This window comes from Ostrinia furnacalis, unplaced genomic scaffold, assembly GCF_004193835.3.
Source record: "Ostrinia furnacalis isolate ACB-3 unplaced genomic scaffold, ASM419383v2 OfSCF0922, whole genome shotgun sequence".
NCBI classification, from domain to species: domain Eukaryota; kingdom Metazoa; phylum Arthropoda; class Insecta; order Lepidoptera; family Crambidae; genus Ostrinia; species Ostrinia furnacalis.
In genome coordinates, this window is record NW_021131161.1 from 128,566 (window position 1) to 152,867 (window position 24,302).

The 24,302-nt window shown below is 42.2% G+C and overlaps 3 protein-coding genes across 5 annotated transcripts in view; 1 reads left to right on the forward strand and 2 right to left on the reverse strand.

The window, feature by feature from the left end:
* LOC114350601 (histone-lysine N-methyltransferase SETD1-like) overlaps positions 1-6,184 on the reverse strand; it is a 31,438-nt gene extending 25,254 nt beyond the window's left edge. Inside the window, exons 1-7 of the mRNA XM_028301463.1 lie at positions 5,978-6,184; positions 5,574-5,810; positions 4,810-5,059; positions 4,333-4,521; positions 3,599-3,810; positions 1,709-1,834; positions 499-598 (exon numbers count right to left, since the gene is read on the reverse strand). Coding sequence (XP_028157264.1) covers positions 499-598; positions 1,709-1,834; positions 3,599-3,810; positions 4,333-4,521; positions 4,810-5,059; positions 5,574-5,809 — 1,113 coding nt within the window. The 5' untranslated portion in view covers position 5,810; positions 5,978-6,184. The remainder of the gene's footprint in view (positions 1-498; positions 599-1,708; positions 1,835-3,598; positions 3,811-4,332; positions 4,522-4,809; positions 5,060-5,573; positions 5,811-5,977) is intronic.
* A 1,503-nt stretch (positions 6,185-7,687) lies between these two features.
* Positions 7,688-8,915, forward strand: LOC114350594 (cytochrome b-c1 complex subunit 6, mitochondrial). The gene is made up of 3 exons (XM_028301439.1): positions 7,688-7,768; positions 7,882-7,967; positions 8,543-8,915. The coding sequence occupies exons 1-3, from the start codon at positions 7,690-7,692 to the stop codon at positions 8,714-8,716; spliced, it is 339 nt and encodes a 112-aa protein (XP_028157240.1). The 5' UTR covers positions 7,688-7,689; the 3' UTR covers positions 8,717-8,915.
* A 1,874-nt stretch (positions 8,916-10,789) lies between these two features.
* LOC114350604 (rabankyrin-5) overlaps positions 10,790-24,302 on the reverse strand; it is a 56,704-nt gene continuing 43,191 nt past the window's right edge. Inside the window, exons 10-21 of one of the 3 annotated variants that reach the window (XM_028301466.1) lie at positions 23,979-24,166; positions 23,573-23,726; positions 23,099-23,261; positions 22,750-22,826; positions 21,015-21,183; positions 20,070-20,306; positions 19,411-19,628; positions 15,540-15,739; positions 13,493-13,605; positions 13,006-13,128; positions 12,352-12,476; positions 10,790-11,012 (exon numbers count right to left, since the gene is read on the reverse strand). In XM_028301466.1, the coding sequence (XP_028157267.1) occupies positions 10,883-11,012; positions 12,352-12,476; positions 13,006-13,128; positions 13,493-13,605; positions 15,540-15,739; positions 19,411-19,628; positions 20,070-20,306; positions 21,015-21,183; positions 22,750-22,826; positions 23,099-23,261; positions 23,573-23,726; positions 23,979-24,166 (1,897 nt within the window). In that variant the 3' untranslated portion in view covers positions 10,790-10,882. Of the gene's footprint in view, positions 11,013-12,351; positions 12,477-13,005; positions 13,129-13,492; positions 13,606-15,219; positions 15,426-15,539; positions 15,740-17,927; positions 18,128-19,410; positions 19,629-20,069; positions 20,307-21,014; positions 21,184-22,749; positions 22,827-23,098; positions 23,262-23,572; positions 23,727-23,978; positions 24,167-24,302 lie in introns of those variants that run through there. The other 2 variants (XM_028301465.1, XM_028301468.1) reach the window with 2 other exon arrangements.

Genomic DNA, 24,302 nt, shown 5'->3' on the forward strand with positions numbered 1-24,302 from the left:
TTATTAAGTCTTAAAACGTCAAATTACTTTTTCAAATCAAAAAGTCACACGCAGTCATGCATTCTAATTACATTATAATATTATTGGAATATACCTCCGTCTACATTTCCTTCTGCATCGTCGGCTTGTAAAATAGACAAATAATTGTAGAATAATACATTTGTAAATAGAGAATAACAATAATCAAATTATTACAACCACATATTATTTACACCACAGTTTATAGAGTCAAAGTAACAGTCTAGTATCATACAGCTATAGGAGTATCGATAAATTAGCGGCTTATTTACAAAGTAAATCTCTTTGAACTTTTAATACAAAACGAAATCAAAATCCAGGTTGAATTGAAGAGATCACTTCATAGTGATAAGGCTAAATTGTGCCATTCAAGAACAGCATAGTTTATTAATCATAATTAGGACAATTATTGTTAGTATAGATCTCNGTTAAAGTCAAAGTCAAAGATGGTGCAACCCAACCTTATTGTATTAGACTTACGTGCGAGTGGTGGTGGGCAGTGTGGTGCGGGTGCCGCCAGTCGCCCCACCACGCCATGCCGCTGCCGCCGGGCGCGCCCGCGCCGTACGTGTAGCTGTAGCTGGAATACACGTTTACGTTAATGATGGTTTTCGCGTATGAAAGATCCGCTAGATGGCGGGACGTGGATGTGGGGTCTGATTGCTGCGTGATTGGTGGATTTTGACATATCTGTCAATGTCATGTCAAAAATAACCAATCATGCAGTATTTGGACCTCGCGTCTACGTATTGCCATCTGGCGGATTTTTTTGATTCGCGAAAACCCTCATTACGTAATAGACAATTTGACACCATTCCCCAATAATCCGAAACCACAACTTTTTAAAAAAGACACTTCATTCTGGCCTTAAAAACTTAATTAATTTTAAATTACCTGTAAATTATGATTTTTGGTCGCATTGTAATTGAAAAAAGTAGTTTAATTGAGTTGACAAAATAGTGACGTCACTTGATTGTAGTGCCATACAAAATCTATGGGAGAGTTTCGTTTTGACAGTTTTAAAAAGTACGTCAATGAGGGTTTTCGCGAATGAAAAATCCGCCACATGGCAATACGTAGACGCGAGGTTCAAATGCTGCATGATTGGTTATTTTTGACATGACATTGACAGATATGTCAAAATCCACCAATCACGCAGCAGTCAGACCCCACATCCACGTCCATCTAACGGATCTTTCATTCGCGAAAACCCTCATTGATTGGTGGTGTCAACACGTCTATTTTGATCTTAGCTTCGTAACGATAAAACTGCCTAAATTGTGCCTTCACTTTTGTGCATTTCTTTCTTTCTTGTTTTATGTGGTATGCAATATGTCTTATCTATCATAATAAAATACAGCTCTTGCCTTATTATTTTTTTAATACTACTCCTTAGTATTTGAACAGAAACAACAGAATTATCGATCACGACAGATCACGAGGATCGTTAAATAAAGGGGCTTTTTGGAATGGTCTTGTGCAGTCTCTAAACGTACATACCCTTAACTAAATGGAGTCTTTTAGCTGGACCCTTGATACTAAATGCTATCCAAGTAATAATGAGATAAATGATAGATTGGTAGTTTACTACTAAGTTATCACTTATCAGGGATACTAAACACTCAGTTTAGCATTTGCACGCACAGGAAAGTAGCTAAAGATATTGTTTATTATCCCATGCAGTACTAACCTGGACTGGTAGTAGGAGTCGTAGGGTACCGGACCAGCCGGCGTATACGGAACTTCAGGCGGGTGGCTCGATGACGTATACGTAGACTCGGTCTCGCTCACGACGCGACTGTGCCGCTCTCGGTGCCTTTTGTATGCGAAAATACATTTTGTTACTTATTTGTACATATAAAAGCCTTTTAGAATAGAAACTCGATAAGAATCAGGCGGGTACAGCAATAACAAAAAAATAAAATAAATACAAAAATGGCATAATAAAAAAAAAGGTAAATCCCAATCCCAACTAATATTATAAATGCGAAAGTAACTCTGTCTGTCTGTCTGTCTGTCTGTCTGACTGTTACGCTTTCCCGCTTAAACCTCGCAACCGATTTTGATGAAATTTGGCATAGAGATAGTTTCATAGGATAGTTTTTATCCCGGTTTTTGAAACAGGGACGCGCGCGATAAAGTTTTTCTGTGACAGACAAAATTCCACGCGAGCGAAGCCGTGGGCGGAAAGCTAGTTGTTAATATAAAAATGAATCGCAAAATGTGTTGCTAAGCGCATAAGTTCAACAACGCTGAAGTCCAAGGATAGTTTTTACGGCGAAAAAAATCCGAATAATTTCCGGGAAAATCCCGGGCGAAGCCGCGGGCGGAAAGCTAATAAATAAATAAATGCTAAACCAGCACAACCCTATGCTAAAAATGCCCGCTCAGCGATAAAAAATAAAAATGATCTACACATTATTCCATTTCAATTCACATTTTTTAACCGTGCTGGGTACAATTTTGATCAACTGGAATATGGAAAGTTTACATATTTTTAAACGTCAAATAACTTGTTCAAATTAAAAAACCAAATTCTGTTCATGCAATCTAATTACTTATTTAGAATATAAGAATATACCTCCGTCTACATTTCCTCCTGCATCGTCGGCTTGTAAAATAGACAAATAAATTGTGCAATTTTTAATACAAAACGAAATCAAAATCCATGTTGTCTCGAAAACTTCACTTCGAAAGTTTCAACCACACCATGCTTTTCTGCACGCGTGGTGTGGTTGAATCTTAAATTGTGCCATTCAAGAATAACTTATTTTAATAAGGAAATAATTAGGACAATAAAATTTATTGTTAGTAATGCAATGTTAGTTATGCCACAGAATAATAATAAGTACTACGTACAGAAGTTTTACTTCGCGAAGATATTTATAAAAATGTATGCTCAATGTCATTAACAATATGGTGTAATTTAGCTTGTCTCAAGAGTCAAGCAAGTTTGTCAGAAGTTTTGTTGACAAACGTCAGTGATCGGTACTGCGCCGAAGCTATAGGGCTGACTTCGGTAAAATGATGTGACGTGAGGTGCCNCACAGTTGAATGTGTGTGTGGGAGCTGTGGTGGGGGAAATGTGGGGACACTGGTTCTCGTTGTAGTTACGCGCGACTTCATATCTATTCTCTTTCTATGATCTGAGGTATAGATCGTTTCATCCACGAAGACGCGCCCCACCAAATTTTAGTCGAGGGAAGCGCGGGGTACGCAGAGTTTGATACTAGCAATCCGTGCGACATTATTGTAGTGTGCCTGTGGACTCATGGATAATTAAGCATGTACCTATAACACTCGGACATTAGCGGAAGAATGGTGGGGCGCGGCTTCGTGGATGAAACGATATGCTAGGCAATAATTAGGACATTTTATTGTTAGTATAATATGCTATGTTAGTTCTGCAATCAAAAGCATCTGTCACCGTAAAATTGCGAATTCCGTCAGATTATAATCTGACGTAGTTAAATTACAATCTAACCTAACCCACTGTTAGTTTAGAATCTAACGCGTTATATTATAAACTGACAGAGTTCACAATTTCACGTTGACACATCCATATACAAGCGAAACTCACCTCTCTCTATCCCCTCTATCACGCTCTTTCTCCCGCTCCCGGTCGCGGTCACGGTCTCTATCCCGCTCTCGGTCCCTATCCCGGTCCCGGTCCCGGTCTCGATCGCGGTCGCCGCGGCTGCGGTAGCGGTGGCGGTACTCGCGCTCTTCGTCCGACCACCGCGTGTTGCTGTCACTGTGCTCCACGTCTTTGAAGCGAGGAGGGTACGGCTCCTAAAACAGTTGATTCAACCTTTTTCACTACACACTAATGCCCGTTTTCACCATCAAACCCTAATTTTTAAGTGACTAGTAAGGTACCACATAATAAGAATTTTGTCTTCATAGGGGTCACTTAAAAATTAGGGATTCATGGTGAAAACGGCTATAAGGCTCCTAGAAAAGGTATTCAGATCTTTTTCAAAACACTGTGTCAAATGACATAATTATTTGTTTGTGAAAAAGTGTACCTATAGTAGCAAAAATACTGAATTAATTAACAGAAAAAGAAAATAAGTTAATCAGACATACAACTGTAAATAAAAGCTTTTCTAATGATCTTACTGTGGATCTTTAATTCTTATCAAACATACAGCCAGAGAATGAAAAGTAAGTGTAGGTACTATAAATTACAAAAACACACCAACAATAGTCCACATAATAATCAGAACAACTTGTATCTTCAATAAAATTAGTCATAATTTAATACACAATAATAAACTGTAATTTTAAAATGACATAATTTAAAAAACAAACCTTTTCAACAATTTTCGTCTCCTCTAACCGCTTGCTGAGTGTTGGGTCCAACTTCTGTGCCCTCACATCTTCAACGAGCAACGGGGGTTTGGCTAGAGTCATCGACATGTGCACCTTCTTCTCCATAGTCTTATCCTCGAACATCTCTTGGCAGCGCTTGCCAAACGGATCATGGAAGACATCAAGCACCTATAATTTAAACATGGTTCAAAAATCTTGTGGGCTTGCCTGACCACCAATGATGTGAGTACTTAAAACTAAGTTTTTATGAAGTTGGTAAATGGTATTTCAATTTAATCATTTATTTATATTATGTAGTTGTAAATATTAAAAAATAAATTATTTATTTTGTTGTTGACTGGTGCTGGACTGATTTCTAATAACTTTAATTTTAGACAGCTGGTCTAGTAAGTATACATATTTTGTATCTAAGACAAATTATTTGTAAAGTATAATAAAATTTAAGCTTTGACTTACCTGGCCCATAACCGACTTGCCATTATACTTGTCTATACACAACTTTGAATATTTAACATCCTGAAATACTACTCTTGCAAATCCTAAATGCCTGTTTGTTAGTGGATGATAAAATATTGTCAATTCCTCATAAGGGCCCACTTTGTTCATCATGTCTGCTAAAAATCCTCTATCTATGTTGTCATTAAGATTTCCTATAGTTATTTCTAGCAGAGGTGGAGTACCCACATAATTTTTATCTATTTTAAACCTGAAAATAACGATTGTTAAGTAGTTAATTCAATATACATGCTCAACATGTTGATTGCTTTCAATATAATTTGAAAATCCCGCCACAGTATTTTTATGTCAAATTTCGCTGTTATGTTGGCAACATTGCATGAGAGCTAATAAAAACAAAGAAGTAGAAATAACCAAAATGCAAATTACTTTTCCACATTTATCATCAAATAGAGGTATTTATGTTTCAAAACAATTAGATAATTCTCATTAATGTAGCCATCATCATTTGATCACTACAATATGTAAAGGTAATAAGTAGAATATTGATCAACAAGAACACTGTAGTGTGCAAGCAAACTAATATAAAAAATTTGATCAAGAAAATAAGCAAAATTGGAAACAATCTTATGAATTTCACTCAAATGTACAAATTCTATCTATTACTATTACAAAAAACAAAATGTTTCATTGTTATGAGAGTGAACGGGATAACATGTAGCTAAACAAACTCGTTACAAATATTATTGTGATTTTAATATTACCTAGGAACTGGTAAATCTGCTGGTTCTAATCTATTCCATATTCTTGAGAGCTGTGACCGAGGATCTCTGCATTGTACAGGAGGATAGGTGGAATCTCCAGGTACACAACCATCATATCTATACAGTTTAGTTGCTCCCTTCATAAGAAATGGGTCCATAAGCAGTTTATAGTTTTTGGGTGCTTTGTGGAGCACTGCATTGTGTCCTGGAGTTTTATGCTCCATTCCTCCATTCATTCTAAAAGAAAAAAAACAAATTTATGTATTAGAAGACATAACCTCAACATTTTACAATAAATCTTCTTGTAATCTTATAGAAAACCCTTGGACCATATTTTAAGGTACCAGAATCTGAAAAATAATATAATACATTATTAGAATCAAATAATTATTGAAAAAACAAACCTGAAATGCTAAAAAAACAACAAGTAATAAAATACAAATATATTTCGTTTTGGTAGATGTTAGCAGGACAATGCGATACCATTATGATCTAGCACATAGATGATCTTGCGTTTCATCATTGACATGATGAAATTATGAGTTTCACTTATTTATTACGCCAATAATGAGATATAATGAAAAATCTTATTACAAGCTCTCTCCATGGTGACGGACACTCAAGAACTGTGAATTATTGTGTAAAAATATACTCACATAAATATGTTTATACTCTAAATCGTATTCAAAATAGTCAATTCACATTATGTAGTAGTTTATAATATTTTTTCAGCAATATTAAATTTTTTACCGTAGTAATACGATAAATAAGACTTGCGATTGACTAAATGCACAATGTTTATCATGAAGTATTGAAATCTTTCCCTGTAAGTGTCACTGCATTAATTGTAAAACTTCATGGACATGTTTTATTTTACTAAGTTGCTCAACTTGTCAGTGCTGTCAAGATAGTTGCCATATATGAAAATAAATATTTGGAAGAAATATCGAATGATATTAAATTTTCCTTAGAGTGGGGGAAGGGAGATGGAATAAAATTACCTCCATCATCACACAACATGACTGTGTGAATATTTTCAAAATACAATAAATTAATTGTAATAGTAGTAGCTGTTTTACTCGTTTCTACTAAATGATAAAAAAAAGTGAGTGTGGTATTCAATAATAATTTATTTATATTATGAAGTTGTAAAAGAAGTATAGCCTGACCAGAGCCCCGATTACGGTAACTTTTAACGTCTACAATCCAGACGCGTTTCTGATGCATTTCTGATTCTGCAATACGATTGGTCAAAACAGCTGACGTGCGCTGTTGAACGACCAATCGTATCGCAGAATCGAGCAGCGTGTCTGGATTGTTGACGTTAAAAATTACCGTAATCTTTAAATTAAGCGATGGTAGTTTAATTCATAAAAGGGTATTTGTCATATGTCGTCGCCACTATTGTTGTCGNTTGTCGAAGAGAAATACTAAGGGTTCGGACAATATTTTCATTGAATAATGTTTCCGACAAAGGTTGTCAAATTGACTGACATGTTTATCGTATAGTACAGTCCACTATGAAAATTAGCTGTGGTTTGTTTCAAATACCTATTTTAAAGTTTTTTGTCACTTCCTAAGTGTTGAATTTTATGGAATTGGGAAAGAAGTACCGAGTTTGAAGCGTTCATGAGCAGACATTGCAGTTGAATATTCAAGTTCTGAATTTGATTATTGATAAATAATCAAATAAATCCTACTAACTCGATTGATGGTTTCATTTAATTTATTTAAACCAGGTTACCTATAATAATATTTTTTCGTTAATTTATGAAAATATCAAATTAGCCCGTAATCCTGAATCCTGATACATAAAGTTAGCCTATTAATTTAACACAGGTACGTACGACTGTACTCAGTGTTGCACTATCAAATGCAATTGACGCGCCTCTATGCCAGGGTTTTTATGTTCCTGGTCAGGCTATATATTATGAAGTTGTATAAGAAGTAAAATGATTCAAATATCATATTCCAACTTTCAATCTTTAAATTAAGCGATGGTAGTTTTATTCATAAAAGGGTATTTGTCATATGTCGTCACCACTATTGTTGTCGTGTGGATGAATGGTAAAAAAATCACGAAGTATTATCACATGATATGATATTCCTGTATCTCATGAAAAGTATTTTGTTTTTTTTACCACTAGTAACATTTTTTGTGGTCTTCGATTGTGTTGTTGCATCATCGATTTTAGGTAATTTTTGATAAATTACGATGATTTAGAAGCATTATTCATGTTTAATTAACATATCTGTGTTAAAGTAACCTATTTGTATCCCTTGTTAAAAAGTGGTGCTGTATTTACAGGCACAATGTCTGACAAGCTGATCCCTGTTGTCAAGGCCGAGGAGGCTGAAGAAGAAGAGATGGTGGACCCTCAGACTCAACTGAGGGTACGTTCTTAAACGTTATCAGATAAAATATATTTTATCCAACACAATGAATGTTAAATAACCTCAAACTTTGTTACTATTATAACCCTATGTATAGGTTAGAAATTTTATTCCATTTCCAACTTTAATCAAAAATAATCCACATAAAATTACCATGGTCAGATCAAATACTAACACAAAATGGTCATGTTTTGCTGAGAGAGAATGATAAAACATACACCCTTTTTTTGTAATTTCGCTCACAGTCAGGTGTTAGAATTTATTTTGTTTCCTTTTCTAGTGTCCCTATCAAGATTCTGAAAAATCCCTAAAGGTTTTCTTTTTGTATACTTTTAGCTTTTATTTTATTTTAGTCTTAATTTATTGAGTATAAAGTCTATTGAAAGTACTTTAGTCTTAGAAGTTGCATGTAAATATCTTTTGTAAACTAGTCTACTTTACTACTACTAGCATTGAAAATAAGAATTGTGTAAAGATTTTGTTGTAGATAATTTTCTGTTGTGTATTGTAAACGGTATTGTTATTGAGTTTGGCAAATGTTTCGGATAATAGTAACTGTTTTATTTGCTTTTCAGGAAGAATGTTCGCAAAAGGCCGATGCTCAAAACATGTGGGGCAAATATCAGGAATGCAATGACCGTGTAAACTCTCGGTCCAAGACCACCGAGACTTGTGAAGAGGAACTCATTGACTACCTCCATGTTCTCGACAAATGTGTTACCAAAGACCTCTTCAACAGGCTAAAGTAAACTAATAAAACTACAATAGTTGTATTCTACCCATGGTTGAAAGAGAGCGGAGGCTAATGATCAGAATTGCATCTGTATGGATTAGTTTATATATTGGGTGGAATCTTAGTGCTTTTAGTAAATTATTTACCCACTCTTTGTGTGAGAAACGGCCGGTGTTAATGTTATTGTTTATTTGTAAATAAATATCTACAGTTCATATCATCTCTTATTTGCACCTGTCTATTTTTAATGTGCTGAGTAAACTTCAAAGTAAAAAACCCATTTTACCTACCAGAAAGAAACGTCATAATTTTAATTATAAGCCTAGACGCAGACCACCGACTTTTAGTTGGCTGATAGTTGGACCCAATTCTATTTTGTATGGAATCGGCCGATACCAATAAATTGGTGAAATGTGTCACTCACTTTCATACATGCCCATACTTCAGCACTCCTGATTAATACGTGTAAATCAGCCTTGTGGTTTATAATTACAATTACCCAGATATTGGAATTGGAAAACAATCCTAAAGGGATGATAATTCTGTTTATAAAGCAAAAACTGATTTGTATAATATTTTTTTATTATAGCAAATATAAACATTTGGAAAGAAAACAATACAGTACATAATAGTTAAACTAAAAATATATCTGAAAATATACGCTCAAAGAATTCAGAATAAATACAAATGGCACAATTTAATAGAAGCTAGGACAAAAAATACATGTTAAATTCTTGGATATTGAAAAATCTGAATTATGTATACTCCAATTATTATCACAATACACTAGAGGTACATAAAACTTCCTAAAATTACAGAAAAATAAAGTCAAGCTTAGGAATGTGAAAAAAAAAACAATAAATGCGGAAATCACTGAAAGTCAACACATTTGATACTTAATTGCAAAAAGAATACATATTAATATTAATCATCACTTTATTGTTATAAAGTTTTGATAAAACAAGTTCTTAGACTAAGAATAATTCATTGTGTAATCATGTTCATAAACTACTACCTGAGTATCCAATTGACATCTCAAAAGCGGTGAAACCACATTCTTTCGCAAATTATTAAGGTTCTCCAGACAAGGAATTTGCCTGGCTTTGGCATAATAAGTCACAAACAAATTGAATTTAAGTTGAGGCACAATTTTTAACTTAGACTAGTAATTAGCGTCTACTAAGCGTTAAACAATTTATCACGAATAATCGTTGAATGGAAAATAGATATCGTGCGGCTTTTTTTTTAAATTAACTGCCTGTGAACTACATAATGGGGATGTTGCCTGGGTCAAAAAGCAAGAGTTTTAATTAGTCCGTCAGTTAACTTATAAAAAAATACTCTACACGTATTTTTCACTTTTTCAAACTAATGAAAATTTAAAGAGATAAAGCGCCCCAAAGTTCATAAGAAGAGGCCCGTGACGTCAACGCTTGCTTAAAAATGCCGCACGTTGTGACGTCGTGCGCAACTTCAACGCACCATAACTATGTAATTATTTGTTAGATTGACAAATAAAAATATATGTGTCCAATATTTTTTGATATTAAACATTACGGACTAAAAAAATTTTTTTAGGCAACTAGCCTATTATAATTATTTTAGCCATATAATTGGTTTATTGAAGCATAATGTGAGATCTACATCCCAACATAAAACCGTCTTAATAACACATTTTGTGACCCTAAAAAATACTTAACAAAATTAAAATAATCAAGTAATAAAATTCAGGATGCACTGACATCCTTCCATAACTATACTGACAAGCATATCGGATACGTTTGTAGTCCGTTTTACAGTTTAAGTAATAAAATATCTACTAACAATCAGTATAAAATATAAAATACGCATAGCTCGCATCCATCGCACACGCCATTCAGCTGCATTCATTCATCGCTGCACCCGAATTGGCGACGAGGGGCAAAGTGCAAGACTGCAAATACACTAGTTACAAAAACCGACCTTATNGACCTTATTAACAACTACATACGGTGCCATAGTACTTGTTGAGCCGTTATCCGTACTATTGCCTAATCTGCTAAGTATATTATTTATATTAAATCAGAAAGTATCTAATTCTTGAGCTTGCTGTCTGCCTTATCATCGTCGGCAATACCCGGACGCAGCGATCTATGCATCTACCCGCGAATATCACACCGCAGTCTACGGAGCCTCGTCGTTACTAACTGGCGCCGACTTGCAGCACGTTGAAACAAATCTCGCAGACGCGTTGCGGCTTGTTCATGCCGAACTTCAGTATGGGCACGTCCTGGCTGGAACACTTGTTGCACAGCATACGACCGCAGTGACGACTGTAATAAAAATACACTAAAGAACCATTCTATAGGCTAGCACAAAAGCGACGATGGTCAATCTAACTAAAGATCAATAATAATATTGTTAAAAAACAGCTGATCCATGTAGCATTCACAATAGATGTTAGAACACCCTGGTTAAATATTTTTATGAGCTGTCAAAACGTCACTCTCCAATAGATTTTGTATGGCAAATGGACTTGGACGTCATTAGTTATTAGTGCTAGAATGTAGCTAGCAACGATTGGAGAAGAATTTCGTATCTTGCACGTCTACTCTACAACGGGAGTTCTGTGCTTCTTAACTCTGCGTCGCTTTCGGATTCGGAGCAGTTTCGGAAAGTCAGACGGTGCTTTGAAGTTTACATCGTACATTGTATTCGCCATAGATGTAATGTAATATAGCATACCAGTGATGCTTCCTCATAGTAAGCGTGAACTTGGTGCCGCACTCCTGGCACAGGTCGCTCTCGGCCCACGGCGCCTCGGCCGGCAGCGCGTCGAGGAGTCTATGCAGCAGCTGCTTCGTCGCCACCTGCATAGCAAATACAACAATTTATAGCGGTTACTTACCGGATCACTTGATTTAATATATTCTGACATTTAGAAAAATGACGATTCTATGTCGGCCGACACCTAAAGATGCAGATTTTGAAAGCAGGATTGAGACGCACCTTATACATCGAGTTCCACATGAGGTCAGAATGGTCATTATTTATTTATTTCGGTACTTTAGTAGGGCTTGTGTGAGTCACGTTTAGGTACCTCCACGTACAACTATGTAGAATGTACGCCCACACGCCTAAGTACGCCCGCCTAGTGCACCTCACATGGCAAAGTGAATCTTAATTGAAACCGGCGTGGCAGTTACCTGGTAGTTGAAGATGGAGACGCCATCTTTGTTCTCCTGCGCGAGGCAGGCGCCGGCGCGCACGAGCGCGCGGCACATCGCGCCCTGCCCGTTCATGTAGGCTAGCAGCAGCGGGGAATTACCCTGCAAGTTAGTAACAATATTGAAGTGTTTACAGTTCGCTTTACTGAGCAGGTTCATGCGGTACGGACAAGTTGGAGAGGTGACAAGCGACGAAACAACTGCGGGCTACTCCGAAATCGTTATCCGAAGTTTCGAATGTTACCAAAATACCTTTCGGGACGTCTGATGTTTCGCGGCATTTGACGTATCAAAACACACTACCACAGAGATACACTTGGTTTTATGCCAGTCGCTCCTAGCGTATACGAGATGCTTACACTCACAGACTTTTTGCTCCTAAAGGATGTCGAACTAACCGCNCCGTACATTGTATTCGCTATAGATGTAATGTAATATAGCATACCAGTGATGCTTCCTCATAGTAAGCGTGAATTTAGTGCCGCACTCCTGGCACAGGTCGCTCTCGGCCCACGGCGCCTCGGCCGGCAGCGCGTCTAGGAGTCTATGCAGCAGCTGCTTCGTCGCCACCTGCATAGCAAATACAACAATTTATAGCGTTTACTTACCGGACCACTTGATTTAATATATTCTGACATTTAGAAAAATGACGATTCTATGTCGGCCGACACCTAAAGATGCAGATTTTAAAATTTGAAAGCAGGATTTAGACGCACCTTACTCATCCTGCTTCGAGTTCCACATGAGGTAATTATTTATTTATTTCGGTACTTTAGTAGGGCTTGTGTGTCACATTTAGGTACGTCCACGTAGAACTATGTAGAATGTAAGCCCAGTGCACGTCACATGGCAAAGTGAATCTTAATGAGGGCTATCGTTTTAGCGCTCACCAGTTAGCGCCACTGTAGAGTAAGGTCCTGTCACTTGCTAGTAGCGAAGACAGTGGCACCAACTGGTGAGCGCGAAAGTGGTAGGAGGACTATCGTATTTGCACTCATCAAGATGGCGCCACTGTAAAGTAAGGTCCTGTCAATCGCCAGGGGTGCCAACTGTTAAGTATAAAAACGATAGCCCTCATTGAAACCGGCGTGGCAGTTACCTGGTAGTTGAAGATGGAGACGCCATCTTTGTTTTCCTGCGCGAGGCAGGCGCCGGCGCGCACGAGCGCGCGGCACATCGCGCCCTGCCCGTTCATGTAGGCTAGCAGCAGCGGGGAATTACCCTGCAAGTTATTAACAATATTGAAGTGTTTACAGTTCGCTTTACTAAGCAGGTTCATGCGGTATGGACAAGTCGGAGAGGTGACAAGCGACGAAACAACTGCGGGTTACTCCGAAATCGTTATCCGAAGTTTCGAATGTTACCAAACTACCTTTCGGGACGTTATAATGTTTCGCAGTAACCCTGCTATCATGATACGCACGTCTGATGTTTCGCGGCGTTTGACGTAACCAAACACACTACCGCAGAAATGCACTTGGTTATGTGCCTTGCAGTATTCATGAAACAAACTGAAATCATTGATAATGCCATTTTAAGTCTTATTGATGTTATGTATATTATAAGTAGGGGTAGAAACACCTTACCTGTAAATCAGTCCTATTGATGGGGTAGTCCGGCATGAACTCGAGGAATATTTCGCATATCGTGGCTGCGTTGTCTTTCTTACACCAGCACAGCTCGTGTAGAGGGTTACGTCCTGTTGAAAAGGATTTAAAATAATTTTCTAGTTAAGTATTTCGTTAAATTCAAAATTTATCGTGCAGATCGATGACTTAAGTGGTTGACAATAAAAGTTCGATCATCTAAAAGTAATGGCTGAAGTCAGCTGCATCTCCGGCACTGTACTGCGAGCGCCACTCTTGAGGTCGATTGACGGACGGTGACGTCATTGGACGTCATGTCCCCGGTCGCGTCCACCGCCCCGCACTCCCTCTTGATGCTAGTGGCGGGGCGTATCGGTGAAGCCAGTCAACACACTTACCTTTAAGGCGATTAGTGTCCTCAATCCGCGTGAAATGGTCATTTTGTAAAGCCTACTCCTCTTTTACTGCTGGACAGAAATAGTTGAAAAAAATATATGTTATACAACAGTTCAAGGACTACATTTGACACGTTTGAATTTTTCCTACGTCTCTTTGTTGTGGATTAAAAAAATAAATACGGGACATCGATTTTTTAATTCAATTCCCTACTCCTCCCAAACGGCTACGTTAATTTTAAAGATTTTTGCACGAACAGATTAAGAATTCTTTAATCTTTAANGTCTATATCAGTGTCAGCAAGTAGAGCCCGCGCGGCGGCGGCGTGTCCCTCGCGCGCCGCTACATGCAGCGCGGTGACACCAGCCGCGTCCACCGCGCCATACTCCTTCTTGAAGTCAGTCTTCATTGTGCCAGCATCAGAACTCACCCTTGAAGTTAGTCACAGCGGCGTCAATATCAGTATCAGCAAGTAACGATCGTCGCACGTCGCTACATGCAGCGCGGTGTCCTGGACGCAATCACTTTTATGCTAGTGGCGACGTAACGGCGTCTGTCGGTGATGATTGCTGCTGACGGTCAAAACACTCACCCTTAAGATTAGTCGCAGCAGCATCTATATCAGTGTCAGCAAGCAGCGCCCGCGCGGCGGCGGCGTGTCCCTCTCGCGCCGCTACATGCAGCGCGGTGTCTCCAGCCGCATCCACCGCGCCACACTCGGCGCCGCCACTCGCTAGCGCGCTCACGATGACGGCTTGGCCCGCGCCCGCTGCCACGTGCAGTTCAGCACCGCGTCCCTAGCCGCGACCATTGTGTCTCATTCATTCTTGACATCGGTGTCCCCACCTTTGGAGGCGGCATTCAACACACTAACCTTTAAGATTAGTCGCAGCGGCATCAATATCAGTATCAGCAAGTAGGCTCGCGCGGCGGCGGCGTGTCCCTCGCGCGCCGCTACATGCAGCGCGGTGTCGCCAGTCGCGACCATTGTGTCTCATTCACTCTTGACGTCAGTGTCAGCACTCACCCTTGAGGTTAGTAGCAGCGGCATCAATATCAGTGTCAGCAAGCAGCGCCCGCGCGGCGGCGGCGGCATGACCCTCTCGCGCAGCCACGTGCAGCGCCCTCTATGCGTAGGCGTCCACTATGCCTCATACCATTGGAGTCGGCGTTGTACCGGCAATAATATACTCGCCTTTAAGATTAGTCGCAGCAGCATCAATATCGGTATCAGCAAGCAGCGCCCGCGCGGCGGCGGCGTGTCCCTCGCGCGCCGCTACATGTAGCGCGGTGTAATCGGCAGCGTCCACCGTGCCACATTCACCTTTGTAGTTGGCGGCGTTGTGTCAGCCGGCATCAATACAGTTACCTTTAAGATTAGTCGCAGCAGCATCAATATCGGTATCAGCAAGTAGAGCCCGCGCGGCGGCGGCGTGTCCCTCGCGCGCCGCTACATGCAGCGCGGTGTCTCCAGCCGCGTCTACCGCGCCGCACTCGGCGCCGCCGCTGGCTAACGCACTCACGATGACGGCTTGACCCGCGCCCGCTGCCACGTGCAGTTCAGCACCGCGTCCCTAGCCGCGACCATTGTGTCTCATTCACTCTTGACATCGGTGTCCCCACCTTTGGAGTCGGCATTCAACACACTAACCTTTAAGATTAGTCGCAGCAGCATCAATATCAGTGTCAGCAAGCAGCGCCCGCGCGGCGGCGGCGTGTCCCTCGCGCGCCGCTACATGCAGCGCGGTGTCTCCAGCCGCATCCACCGCGCCACACTCGGCGCCGCCGCTCGCTAGCGCGCTCACGATGACGGCTTGACCCGCGCCCGCTGCCACGTGTAGGGCTGTGCGTCTAATCAGAGAAAAAAAAATGAAACAAATATTATTCTAAAAATTATAAAATCTTGGTATCCTGGAAAGACACCTTCCAATCGACTATCAAACACCGGCGATCCGGTCGAGTCGAGACACGTTAGATAATACGGTGATTTCTGAAGTGGCATCAGAATATGAACACAAAAAAGAGGAATACATATAAATAGTCCACAGTCCGCACTAAATTAGGATTTAGGTACTTACATAGTCTGCACTACTGCAATAGCGACATAGAAAGAAAGGGTCTTTCTATATTCTCTTCCTCTTATTCGTTTCTTGGCAGAGCGGTCGTGGTCACGTTGAGGTGTTCGTGTCGGTTGCAGAGGCGGATACAGATATACAAGTAAAAAACCTTCAGCTCATTTTTTTCTTTGTCGAACCCGATCCTGATTCCTTATACCTGTAGTGGCTCCCNTTAAGGTTAGTCGCAGCGATATCAGTGTCAGCGAGCAACGCTCGCGCGGCGGCGGCGTGTCCCTCTCTCGCCGCTACATGCAGCGCGGTGTCCCCGGCCGCGACCATCGTGTCTCATTCACTCTTTATATCGTCGGTGTATACTCAGTAACACACTCACCCTTAAGATTAGATGCACCACACCACCCTTGTTGTTGGCGTCAACACACTCACCTTTAAGATTAGTCGCAGCAGCATCAATATCAGTGTCAGCAAGTAGAGCCCGCGCGGCGGCGGCGTGTCCCTCGCGCGCCGCTACATGCAGCGCGGTGACACCAGCCGCGTCCACCGCGCCATACTCCTTCTTGAAGTCAGTCTTCATTGTGCCAGCATCAGAACTCACCCTTGAAGTTAGTCACAGCGGCGTCAATATCAGTATCAGCAAGTAACGATCGTCGCACGTCGCTACATGCAGCGCGGTGTCCTGGACGCAATCACTTTTATGCTAGTGGCGACGTAACGGCGTCTGTCGGTGATGATTGCTGCTGACGGTCAAAACACTCACCCTTAAGATTAGTCGCAGCAGCATCTATATCAGTGTCAGCAAGCAGCGCCCGCGCGGCGGCGGCGTGTCCCTCGCGCGCCGCTACATGCAGCGCGGTGTCTCCAGCCGCATCCACCGCACGACACTCACCTTTGAAGTCGGCGGTGTTGTGTCAGCCAGCATTAACACTTACCTTTGAGGTTAGTAGCAGCGGCATCAATATCAGTGTCAGCAAGCAGCGCCCGCGCGGCGGCGGCGTGTCCCTCTCTCGCCGCTACATGCAGCGCCGTGTCTCTACCTTTGGAGTCGGCATTCAACACACTAACCTTTAAGATTAGTAGCAGCGGCGTCTATATCAGTATCGACGAGTAGAGCTCGCGCGGCGGCGGCGTGTCCCTCGCGCCGCCCTCTCCCTTGATATCGGCGTTGTGTCGGCGTCAGCACTCACCCTTAAGATTAGTCGCAGCAGCGTCTACATCAGTGTCAGCAAGCAGCGCCCGCGCGGCGGCGGCGTGTCCCTCTCGCGCTGCTACATGCAGCGCCGTGTCTCCAGCCGCGACCATTGTGTCTCATTCACTCTTGACGTCAGTGTCACCACTCACCCTTAAGATTAGTAGCAGCAGCATCAATATCAGTGTCAGCAAGCAGCGCCCGCGCGGCGGCGGCGTGTCCCTCGCGCGCCGCTACATGCAGCGCCGTGTCTCCAGCCGCATCCACCGCACCGCACTCGGCGCCGCCACTCGCTAGCGCGCTCACGATAACGGCTTGGCCCGCGCCCGCTGCCACATGCAGTTCAGCACCGCGTCCCTAGCCGCGACCATTGTGTCTCATTCACTCTTGACATCGGTGTCCCCACCTTTGGAGTCGGTATTCAACACACTAACCTTTAAGATTAGTAGCAGCGGCATCAATATCAGTGTCAGCAAGCAGCGCCCGCGCGGCGGCGGCGTGTCCCTCGCGCGCCGCTACATGTAGCGCGGTGTCTCCAGCCGCATCCACCGCGCCACACTCACCCTTATGACAATGGCAGATGTTGGTCAACGTCAACACACTTACCTTTAAGATTAGTCGCAGCAGCATCAATATCGGTATCAGCAAGCAGCGCCCGCGCGGCGGCGGCGTGTCCCTCTCTCGCCGCTACATGCAGCGCCGTGTCTCCAGACGCATCCACCGCGCCACACTCACCCTTATGACAATGGCAGATGTTGGTCAACGTCAACACACTCACCCTTGAGGTTAGTAGCAGCAGCGTCTATATCAGTGTCAGCAAGCAGCGCCCGCGCGGCGGCGGCGTGTCCCTCTCGCGCCGCTACATGCAGCGCGGTGTCTCCAGCCGCATCCACCGCGCCGCACTCGGCGCCGCCGCTGGCTAACGCGCTCACGATGACGGCTTGGCCTGCGCCCGCTGCCACGTGTAAGGCTGTGCGTCTAATCAGAGATAGAATGATTTATTAAACAGATCTTTTTCTAAAAATTATAACATCTTGGTGATACGAAAAGACATAAATCCGGACAGCAAGCCTGGTAATCTTGTTGAGACACCTTGCATAATATGACGACTTTTCAAGCCCAGCATCAGAATATAAGCACACAATGAAAAGAAGAATACATTTACATAGTCCATAGCTCACACTAGTATTCAGGTACTTAGACTTACATAGTCTGGAGTACTGCACTAGTGACACAGAGAAGAGACTATTCTGAACCGACCTAGTGGGATTATGGCTGGTTTTAGAATCGCGCTGACGCACGCTGACCGTCGACGTGTATGAAGCGTTGGCACCGAGCGATCAGTGTCACTCAGGAGTTTCCATTATTTACATACTTTTTCTTGGTTAAGCCCGATCCTGATTCCTTATACCTTTACTAGCTCCCACACTCACTTGTGCGCGTCGCGGTCGCCCTATACCTTTACTCCTTTACTAGCTCCCACACTCACTTGTGCGCGTCGCGGTCGCCTTAAACCTTTACTAGCTCCCACACTCACTTGTGCGCGTCGCGGTCGGCTTATACCTTTACTAGCTCCCACACTCACTTGTGCGCGTCGCGGTCGCCTTATACCTTAAAGATAGCATTCGGATCAAGACGACCGCGACGAGAGACCACGACCCGAGACCGCGACAGGCAAACGGTCGCAGGTCGCAGGGAGACAGCTACTTACGAATCTTCGCGACACGAGTCGTGCGACCTATACGAAACTTACTAATTCTATTAAAATTTCGTCTTCGTACGAAGAAAACACGGCCATTTTGCATCTGTCGCGTCACGGCACTGCCTTGTGAGCGACCGAGTCGCGCGACGCAAGTAGCCGGCAGGCCACGCCCACACGTCGCGCGACCCGGTTGCTTGCATCCGTCAGCACTTCCTATTAATTCATATAAAGCAGTGGGTCGCGGTTGCCGGTCGCGGTCTCGAGTCGCGGTCTCGCGTCGCGGTCTTCTTGATCCGAATGCTACCTTTAGTGACTTCATATTGCTCAAGACATTTTCACTAGAACCCAAGAGCGTACAAAAGCAACTTCAAAAATCTAAAAAACAATATTAAAAAAAAAGTATAAAACCCATAAACAATATCAAAAAAGGATTGCTGGCCAAAATGTTAAAAACGATGGAGTGGACTGTATGTAGAGATAGGCCTGCCGGTGGTGATATTATGCTAGAAGCAAACAAAGAACAAAAGGGCAAAAAGCAGTATATTATTATCACACTCACTTGTGCGCGTCGCGGTCGTTGGGCCTAGCGCCGGCCAGCAGCAGGCTCCGCAGCAGCACCTCGTTGCCGGCGGCGGCCGCCAGGTGAAGCGGCGGCGCTAGCGACGCGTCCTGCACGCGCGAGTTCACGTCCACCTCGACCGATAGCAGGAACATCACGCTCTCCATGTCGCACTTCTGGATGGCCACGTGAAGGAAGTTGCGACCTTTTTTGTCGACCTAAAAATATAAGATTAAAAAAATCATCATTAATTTGTGTCTCTAAGATTCGTGGCCCTTCGAGCCGGATAAATTAGAAGAAACACGTAGAATTTTGTCCATTGACCCCAAGCTGCCCATCCTTATCGCTCGCGCGTAATTATATTGGTGTCGCGACTATGCGACGGGCGCCCGCAGTGAGTGTGCGAGCAAATTCTACGTGCTCAGAGACCGGGCTTTAGTAATGAGGCACCATTCATTGTGTGAAAAACCAGTCACATGTCATGTCATAAATTACTTTTTGAAAATGGGTAGATTCCATTTTCTAACCCAGATCAAAAAAAGTATGTTAGTTCATTTCATGGTATAGTATGTGTCTTCGTGATTAGAATATTACAAAACTTTCAATATTATCTGAAATGAATCTTGAATAAAATATTAACAGTTTAAAAGAGGACATACCTGTTCGGCCGCGGACGGATTCTTTTCTAGTATAGCTTGAGCAGCTTTATTGTTTCTCGCTGTCAGCGCAGCGGCGAATGGCGACACTCCTCTGTTGTCTCTGGCCGACAAGTCTATGCCCGGCTGAGAGAGGAGCAGCGAGATGATCGCCGAGTGCTGGTTCTCTATGGCGATGTGAAGAGGCGTCTTCCCTTCGAAGTCTTTGGAGTTTATGTTTGCGCCGTGTTCCAGAAGAGTCTGGAATGATTTTACTTCGTTACTACACGTTTGATGCAACCACGCAAAACGTGATTTCATGATCTGCTTTGATACCGATTTCGAATTGAGTCGTGAAGTCTAGTTAGAGATCTTGAGGCGGTTAGATAGCATCTGACCGTAAGATTAGCTTGCCGAATGCGGGACTGAAGTTTTCCATAGTTGTGTGGGTGAAGCCAGTGTGCTGCATTGGGACGTAATTTTGGANTACTTACTTTGTTACTTTGATAAATTGGTCGAACGGATAATTTTGAATGTGATAACAAAAGAACTCCTAGCGATTTGATGTCATAACTAGGGGTTAATATCCTAGATGCTTTTTTTATCCTAGAACGAACCTGGATAACCTCCGTAAGCCCCCAAGTACAGCATAAGTGCAAAGGCGTGTGTTGATCCGCAACGACGTCTGCGCCCGCACCGTTTGCGCCTGGCCTTCATGGAGACTCGACGTCGCAGCCCGAGCGGATAAGGAACGTCGCGATTTGATAGCATTTGACCTTAAGATTGGTCACTTGCCGAATGCCAGACTGAAGCTTTCTATAGTTAGGTTGGAGACTGAAGTGAAGTCTGCAGTGTGCTGCATTGGGTCGTATACTTAGCTATTTTGACAAATTGATCGAACGGGTATAAGAATTTCATACCATGTTTACTAGGGCATATGTATATGCCTTTTTATCCTAGATTCGTTACCTGGATGACCTCCGTAAGCCCCCAAGTACAGCACAAGTGCAACGGTGTGTGTTGATCCGCAACGACGTCTGCGCCCGCACCGTTTGCGCCCGGCCGCCGCGGGGACTCGACATCGCAGCCCGAGCGGATAAGGAACGTCGCGAGCGCTTCTTTGTTCTCGTCGATCGCTCTGGAAGATAGTTTTTGTCATGGGCGTACCCAGCTTTTAGGTCAGGGGTCGGGCAGTCTGGCCAAGGGGAAGGTATATCAGATTATTTTATGCCCAGTTCCCTAATTAACACTAAAGAACGAAACACAAGGCAGGTATGTAAAGGCCTGCAATTTGAGAAAGAGTAGCTGTCCACCCTTACAACTTTCGGAACGGTGGCTTTGGTTGTTGAAGATGTCATCGAGTGTGTGAATTGGGTTGTGACCATTAATTCATGGCAAAACTTCTCTACAAAACACTAAGCGGATAAGGAACGTCGCGAGCGCCTCTTTGTTCTCATCGATCGTTCTGGAAGATAGCTTTGGTTGTTGATGACGTCTTCGATTGTTATTGTTATGTAGTTAACACTATTAATTAATTATTCCAAGGCTACACTTCTCTAAAAATGTTTAGCTAGAAAATTATGTACATAGTTTTCAACTAGTCTCCCTCCATCAGTTTTAGTTAAATAAATAGGCATTTGAGTCGGCGCAAGAAGTTGTCAATTACAAGGATGTTAAATTAGCACAAATTGAAGTGTGTGTCCACTAGTGAAAACTTACTACTGTTAAAGGCGATACCGATAAGTATTTTAGCGTTGAAATTTTTAGCATTTTTAACACTATCAACGAGATCAATACTTAGTCTTGTAAATTACCGCCCGTATTTACAAACAGTACTATGAGGTCTCACAGTACGCGTGGACGCACAGGGTGACACATGAACCAATCACAGAGCTCTATTCAACGCTGTGCTTTCGATTTGCTGCTTCACTTAAGCGAGCATCGTTTGAGAATACGGGCGTAAGCCTTTTCTGAAGTAAATATGTGTTGAACGAAACTATTTCATCGTATGTTCCTTTAAAGGTAGTACCTACCTGTAGTCAATACAGTAATTTCTGCAGCATGCAGGTACTCGTAGTTGTTACTGAGCTAAAGTCTGAATTTAAACTCAAGTATAACGCAATGCAACTCTTATGCACCGACGCCACTTAGTATTCACGTCACTGGTTCATTTTCGTAGAATGACATAAACAATACAAGCGGCTCAATTCGGTGCACGTAGCCCTTAAAACTAAGGCGCCGACCGCATACGAATGCTGCAGTCGTAAATAATAGCCGAGACGTGGAGATGCTATCGGCAATGAGTGAAATTAAGTTTCCTTATTAGGCAACTTTTCGTAATAAGGCACATAACTCAAAATTATTATTCGTATACGTATTCTATGGCAATAACCTTATTATTGTCTTGGAATACAGGTAATTCAAAACGCACGTTTTCTTTGTATGCATTTAAGATTTTTACAAGGGAAAAACCAGTTCAATATGCAGCAGTTTTTGAATATTGTATCTACAGTTGACCAACAATGTGGACTACCAAATCAAAGTTGGTGAAAGGCCTTAATAAAGCAATCTCTTATTGAGTAAGAAGATTTCATTATTTAATAGATTTTTTTTAAATCCACTTATTCTATTATATTAGAAAACTTTTTGCAAACTGTGGCCATTTCACCATGATGATTATAAAATAATGACATAAAACACTAACTTGTGAAGTAGAGTTTGAAGACATCCATCGGGACCAGGGCCCCAGCAATCGGCATCAGCTCCGTTCCTCACCAAGATCTACAAATAAAACCTAAAATTATATTTCAAAATATGTATGTGGTGGTGTGCCAGAATCTACAGCTTGACCGCCATAAAAACCCAACCAATGAAGGTCAAGTAATAAATATCTAAACATTACCAAAATTACACGACACAAATTACTTCCATCTACTAGTCACAAAAAGGAGACAAATAAGACTAATAACTCGATAATAATTTCAGATGCACTATTTATTTACTCTTTAGAGCCGTTTTCGACCTAAATTCACACGAAATAAAGTCAAACTTACGCTAGCAACTTCCTCCTGTCCAGAGTCCAGAGCGGCCCACAGAGGCGGCACTCCATTTGCATCGAGTCTGCTCATGTCTACTCCACGGACGCACAGCGCTTCCACCACCAAGCCGAGGCGGCAGTGGATGGCTAACTGAAGAGGAGTTTCACCAGCTTCCGTCCTGTTTCAAATATATTAGTGTCAAACATCCGGCTCGAAGGACCAGATTATTTAGCTCATTCGTGGTAGAGAAGAAAAAAAAAGAGTGGATTTTATCAGTAAAAACTGACAGCATTGTAATCGAAGACGCATTACTCGAAAATGGTCACCGTAGGTTAACAGTCAAAAATTGAGATGAGTACTCCTCCTCTCTATGGTGATAAGATTGCTTAACCGCCTATTGCAGTCCTATTGTCGCATTATTACCGATGCGGGGTTTTTAGGAAATACGTCCCCATTACTATCAATAGTAAAAATGATAGGGCAACTTACAAGGCATCCATATCAGCTCCATGGTCGAGCAAGTAGATAGCAGTCCTCGAGTCCTCTTCGACGATAGCTTGGTGCAGCAGCGTGAATCCCTTGCCGTTGCGAATGTTTGGGTCTGCGCCTCCCTCGATCAAAGGCGCCACAATGTTTTTGTGACCTGAATAAGCAAACATTCTAAATAATATTTAGGCAATTTCAGCTGGTTTTTAAGCTAGGTTGTAATTTTTAAGTCTTGACTAAATTCAAATCTATATTTTTTGGAGAAATCACAAATCCTACATCTCGCTGACAACCTTGAGCCAGATTGAATTCAAGGCCAATGCCATCTAACATTAATTAGTAATAAATTTAGCATTAAGTAATAGTTATGTCATTATAGCCTGNTTCCTGGTCAGGCTATACAACTAACCTTCAGTGAGCGCTAAGCTAACAGGCGTGTCGCCTTCGGAGTTCTTGAGATTAAGGTTAGGCACTAAACTGGCGTTGCTGCGGTCCGTGGACGGAAAGTCGCCCTTCTCCACCTGTTTCTTGTATTCTAGGATCGCCAGTACCGCCCCCTCGTGGTTGTTTAGTACAGCCAGGTGGAGTGGAGTTTGCCTGTTCATGAAAATACAAAAAAATTATAGACATTCTTACTTTTTAAACTTTGGAAAGCCTTGGAAACCCTTGAGGACTGAGACCAGAGTAGATACAAATGAGTAGGTCATCTTCATAGAAACGCACCGAGCGCGGT

Coding starts and splice junctions, on each gene's coding strand:
- LOC114350594 (XM_028301439.1), top strand. CDS start 7,690: ATGAAAAGTATTTTGTTTTTTTTACCACTAGTAACATTTTTTGTGGTC. Junction 7,769..7,881: donor TGTTGCATCATCGATTTTAG/GTAATTTTTGAT, acceptor CTGTATTTACAG/GCACAATGTCTGACAAGCTG. Junction 7,968..8,542: donor ACCCTCAGACTCAACTGAGG/GTACGTTCTTAA, acceptor TTTGCTTTTCAG/GAAGAATGTTCGCAAAAGGC.